At 38.7% G+C, this 6,019-nt stretch overlaps 1 protein-coding gene across 1 annotated transcript; it reads left to right on the forward strand.

Moving 5' to 3' along the window:
- The first annotated feature begins 2,955 nt into the window (after window positions 1-2,955).
- On the forward strand, window positions 2,956-3,402 carry LOC125111987 (60S ribosomal protein L10a-like). The gene has a single exon (XM_047754212.1). The coding sequence runs from the start codon at window positions 3,001-3,003 to the stop codon at window positions 3,400-3,402; it is 402 nt and encodes a 133-aa protein (XP_047610168.1). The 5' UTR covers window positions 2,956-3,000.
- The last annotated feature ends 2,617 nt before the right edge of the window (window positions 3,403-6,019 follow it).

Consider the following 6,019-nt stretch of genomic DNA (forward strand, 5'->3'; position numbering starts at 1 on the left):
AACTATGATTCAACCCCTGACCTTCTATGTGCAGCAGGTGCAGTCCTAAAAAAAAAAAAAAAAAAAAAAAAAAAGAATCTGACTGTAGCAGTGGCTTGGGTTGCTGTGGAGGTGTGGGTTCAACCCCGGCCCAGTTCTGTGGGTTTAAAATATCTGTTGTTGCACAGCTGTGGCCTAGGAAGCAGCTGTGGCTGTGATTCAATCACTGGCAGGGAACTTCATATGCCATGGGTGTGATCATTAAAAAAAAAAGTGATGTAGATATGGATGATTATAGTGACATGTGAAAAAAGGATAATTGAGGGATTTTGAAGATTTCTTAAATTGCCTTAGTTCTGATACTCTCATACCTTAATTTTTCTTCTTTCATAGAAAACTTTTTTTTTTTCCCCCAGTGAGAAATATTTCATTTGACCCTGTAGGTGACCCTATCTGGGAGAATTGTGGAAATAGGGTAATTAGCCTTCTATTATTGTCAGGGTAGGGCCATTTTTTGTGGGATTTAACCTTGATGCCCTGTGCAGTTTACTGCTCTTTTATATAAAAGGACACAAAATTTCAAATGCAAAATTAGGCACCAGAATCCACATTTATTTAAAATTAGAAAAAAGTAACAAGTTGATGTGGAAAAGCTGGAAAAACACTCTGAAACTTTACAAGATCTAGATAAATAATATTTTTGTTAATTGACTGCCAATACATCTGTCTGATACTTTTCCACAGACTGTCTTCTGGCTCCAAATATTTCCAATCTTGTTTCTTCTCTACTATCCCATGCAATTCCAATCCTGGATACCATAGCCATGTGAATATGACTTCTGTTTTTCATCTGAGCAAGACAGTGCAGGATAATTCATTACAGTGGGCAGTAGGAGTATTTTGGGATCCATTTGTATGTCAGAAATGCCAATAATAACTTAGCTATACAGGGAAGTGACTACAAACCATATAAAGAACTCCTACTAAACTCAAACTAAAGGTACTTCCAACTCAACACCCCAGGGTTCTGGAAGGGTCCCAAATAAACGAGGAGCCTGTAAACTTCATTAGCTCTACAATAATTATACCTTAAAAACAAATAATACTAGGAGTTCCCACTGTGGCTCAGCAGAAGCGAATCTGATTAGCATCCATGAGGTTGCAGGTTCGATTCCTGTCCTTGCTCATGGGTTAAGGATCCAGCGTTGCCATGAGTTGTGGTATAGGTTGCAGATGCAGCTCAGATCCTGTGTTGCTGTGGCTGTGGCTGTGGCCAGCAACTGCAACTCTGATTGGACTCCTGGCCCAGGAACTTCTGTATGAGGCAGGTGTGACCCTATAAGACAAAAAAAAAAAAAAAGAGAAAAAAAGGAAAGCAAAAACCTATCATAATGCAACTCACGTGTTAAAATTGTCATTGTTTTTAGGGTGATTAAAATATGGAAACTGCAAATGCTAAGAGTACTCACCAATGAAGGGATGATAAGTTTAGGTAAAAATAGTCTTAAAAATATTGCTTGTGTAAATAAGAACATACACATAGGGATGTTATTTCAAGATATTGTTTTCTAAGAATTAATGGTTGGCTTTAATAAAGAGTGCTGAAGGAAATAAAGGCATTAGGACTTTAATTCTTATCTATTTTTCTGATTCATGGTCATTCATCCTATATACCATTAGAAAGTATCACTTAAAAAATTTAGCTTAAAAGGCATAGGTACTTTCCTATTATTCAATTTGTATTCTTGATCTATGAGAAAGATCTGCAGCTCCAATGGGAAGATCATTGGTTATTTCATGGAGCATATCAACATCATTAAAAGACTCTTTCTTTTAGTGATCAAATAAAAAAATCCAAACCAAAGCTAACATAACTATGGAGTTCTCTGGTGGCTCAGCAGGTTAAGGACCCAGGGTTGTCACTGCTGTGGCTTGGGTTGGTGCCGTGGTGTGGGTTTGATCCCTGGTCCCAGAGCTTCCAACTGCCTTGGGTGTGACCAAAACTAACTAACTGACTAACTGCCTAACTAACTAACACAGCTTTGTATCAAAGAGGAAACTCTGGTTTAATGATGTAGGAAAATCTTCTGACTCCTAAACATAGGACCCTGTAAATGTCCCCCTTTTGTTGAACATTAAAATCGTAATAATCATCATAGTCAATGTTTATCAAGTGCTTGCTGTCAGCCAGGCACTTAGCTAAATGTTTTACATATATTCCTTATTTAATCTTTAAGACAGTTCTAAGAAATAGGTACTATACAGATGAAGAGACTGGGGCTCAGAGAGTTTAAAAGACAAGCCTGGATTCATGCAGTGTAAGTGGCAAGCTGGGTGCCTGAACATAGATTGAAAAAAATCTACCTTGTAATATTGTCCCAGAAGGAGTGAAGGGTGGTAAGAGGGTTCAAAACTCATAGATAGCACTTGAATGACTGCAACTGTGAAAAGGGAGAAGCCCTACATTTAAGAGAGAAGAGCAAGGAAAGACCAGTAGAAGTCTGGTGCTAGACTCGAACTGTGCGGGTTTGTATCTTGGCTCCATTATTTACTAGCTGGTTGGCTCTTGGCAAGTTTCTTAACTTTTCTGGGCCTCAGTTTCCCCTTCTGTGAAAAGAGGATTAGTGTGTGTTGTGAGAGTTTAATGAGGTGATAGAAAGATTTTTAAACCAATTCCTGGTATGGTAAATGCTAAAAGGGTGTAGGTCATTATTGTCCTTTAATATTTAAGCTCTTTGCCGGTTATCCCTGCGCCAGGCATCATTAGCAGCAAAGTCTCTGGCAACACCCTGTATGAGGCGGTGTGGGAGGTCCTGGACGGCAACCAGTGCAAGCAGAAAGTTTTTGGAGTTTTTGGAGATGGCGGAGCTTCAGATCAGCCTGAAGAACTATGACCCTCAGTAGGACAAAGGCTTCTTGGGCACTATCAGGCTTAAGTCTACTCTCCACCCCAAGTTCTCCATGTATATTCTGGGAGACTAGCAGCATTGTGATGAGGCCAAGGCTGTGGATATCCTGCACATGGACATCGAGGCACTGAAGAAACTCAACAAGGATAAGAAACTGGTCAAGAAACTGGCCAAGAAGTGTGATGCCTTTTTGGCTTCAGAGTCTCTAATTAAGCAGATTCCACGAATCCTGGGTCGCGGCCTGAATAAGGCCGGCAAATTCCCTTCCTTGCTGACCCACAGTGAGAAGATGGTGGCCAAAGTTGATGAAGTGAAGTCCAAGATCATGTTCCAGATGAAGAAGGTGCTGTGTCTGGCAGTGGCTGTTGGCCACGTGAAGATGATAGATGATGAGCTTGTGTACAACATCCACTTAGCTGTCAACTTCCCGGTGTCATTGCTCAAGAAAAATTGGCAGAACCTCTGGGCTTTGTACATTAAGAGCACTATGGGCAAGCCCCAGTGCCTGTACTAAGGATCAGCTCAATAAACCATCTGCCACCATTAAAAGAAAAAAAATTAAGCTTATTTGTCCTTGTCTTTTTTCTTTTTTTCCTTTTTTCTTTTTAAAAAGCTATACCTGAGGCATACAGAAGTTTTTGGGCCAGGGGTCAGATTGGAGCTGCAGTTGTGGCCTAGGCTCCAGATTATGGCAATGCCAGATCCTTAACCCACTGAGTAAGGCCAGGGATCAAACCCTCATCCTCACAGAGACAATGTTGGGTCCTTAACCTGCTGAGGCACAACAGGAACTCCAAGTGTGTTCATCCTTTGAATTAGAATATGTGCCAAGTGAAATACTAAGTAAACAGTATAAAGCAATTCATTTTACATTCATAATATGTATTATTTGGTTAAGGACCCTGTAGGTATATTGGAGACTTTGTTTATATAATATTTATAGCAATATTGTAATATCAATAAAAATGCATTCTAGTTGTAAAAAATGGAAACACTTCCCACGAAAATAAAATTTAAAAAGTTTATATGTTATTTATATTTTACTTTGATTTAAAGGATATTGTCACTATGTGAAAGAATTCCAGTCCAGGTATGTTCCAGTAGATGTTATGACTTTTCAAAGCTTAATCTACTATTTATGTTATAAAATTATTAATATCTTGTAGCTCAGCAGAAGCAGTAATATAACATAATGAGAAAAGTTGCATCTCTGCTCCTGATACTCTTAATAAACACATTATTCATTTTTTATTCAATTTAACTGCAAATAGCTATATTGAAAACATTGCCACAGGGTATGTTTTTATTTTAGGGTGACAGGAAAATAACTCCTGAGGAGTCTCAGAAGTGGGAAACAAAATATAAATTGTATAGTAGATAGAAAAACATGAAAGAGTCTGATATCTATGAAAAACTGTATTTCCCAGGGGAGTAAACATTAATGACTTTAATTAGATTATAATTGCTCATGAGAGCACACTCTTGCATGAGATAAAAATACCTGACAATGCATTACAACTGAGCTTTCCTGTCAGCCACATCGGATGGATTAATGCAAATGCCACTTAAAGGGGGACATTCCCTAAATGTAAACTAAACCCTTAATCAGTGCCAACATGATGAAAAGCCACTCTTATTATTAGGTCAAACTCCATTCCATCTTGACAGTTTTGCATCACATTGATGTCTGAGGCAGGATTGTTTCTATGGAAGATTCTAGAAGGTTATTCCTTATGGATATTTCTTATTTCATGAATGGTATCCAAATAAAAAAATGAGAATATTTTTCTTTTTTTGGAAGTTTCTTCGTATAGTTTTCCTCTCCTTTGCTTGGAGAAACTCTCTGGACATCATTGGGTTTGGGACTAGATTTAGGGATTTTTCTTCTACTTCTTGGGCACAGCCTTGGAGTCTGTATTTACTCTATCAGTCATTCATGGTCCAGGGAACTCTGGCAAGAACAGATGCATTTTGCTGTTTCTTTAGGTACGAAAATGACACAGTTGGGAGTGCCCTGGTGCTTGGTGGGTGAAGTTGTCACTTCTATGGCTCTGGTTACTATTGTGGCACATGTTCGATCTCTGACCTGGAACACCTGCATGCCACAGGCATGGAAAAATAAGTAAATAAATAAATAAATAAGTAAGTAAATAAATGAAACTGCTCAGTTGTTGGCTAAAAATTTTAGTCAAGGACTTTCAGGTCATATTGGAAAAATAGATATTTATTGACATGCTAAATAACTAAGATCTCTGTGATTTCTTAATTTATCTTGTTTTTGATATTTTTTAAAAAAATCTTTTCTAGGGCTGCACCCACGGCATATGGAGGTTCCCAGGCTAGGGAGTCTAATTGGAGCTATAGCTGCTGGTCTATCTGAGCCGTGTCTGCGACCTACACCACAACGTCGGATACTTAACCTCACTGAGAGAGGCCAGGGATTGAACCTGCAACTTCATGGTTCCTAGTCAGATTTGTTAACCAATGAGCCATGGCGGGAACTGCTGTTTTTGATATTTTTAAAGGGGAAAAAGCATTTTAGGTAGGTAAATCTGGTCCTTATAGGCTTTCACGGATTATGACTTTTTTGGATCCATCTAGTAGCATGGGCCCAGGCTAAACATTTTGCATAATGGATTTTATTGAGATTTTGTAATGAATCCAACTGTTGCTAGACACCATATTTCACCATGTTGAGTCAAATTTCCTGTGATATCTTTCAGAGTCCATTAAGTTCTTCCAAAGCCACAGATTCCATCTTCAACACAGACGGGTCAGGTGATATATATCAGTGAAGCAGGTGAGGGAAGACAGTGGTAAACTGGTGGTAAGTCCTCTGTCCAGTGGGGCCAGCAGATAGCCATGTGGGGTGTAGGGCTCACTGTAGCCAGACCTCATAATTGAAAAGATACTGCAAGTCTGTTTTTTTTCTTTTACTGTGCCTTTGATTTTTAAAAAAATTTTTATTGAAATATAGCTGATTAATAATGAGTTAGTTTGCAGTGTACAGCAAAGCGTTTCAATTGTACACACACACACACACACACACACACACACACACACACACACACACACACTTACCAGTTTACATAAACAGATTTGGAAAAGAATCTAAAAAAGAACACACACAC

Source organism: Phacochoerus africanus, chromosome 1, assembly GCF_016906955.1.
Source record: "Phacochoerus africanus isolate WHEZ1 chromosome 1, ROS_Pafr_v1, whole genome shotgun sequence".
Taxonomy (NCBI): domain Eukaryota; kingdom Metazoa; phylum Chordata; class Mammalia; order Artiodactyla; family Suidae; genus Phacochoerus; species Phacochoerus africanus.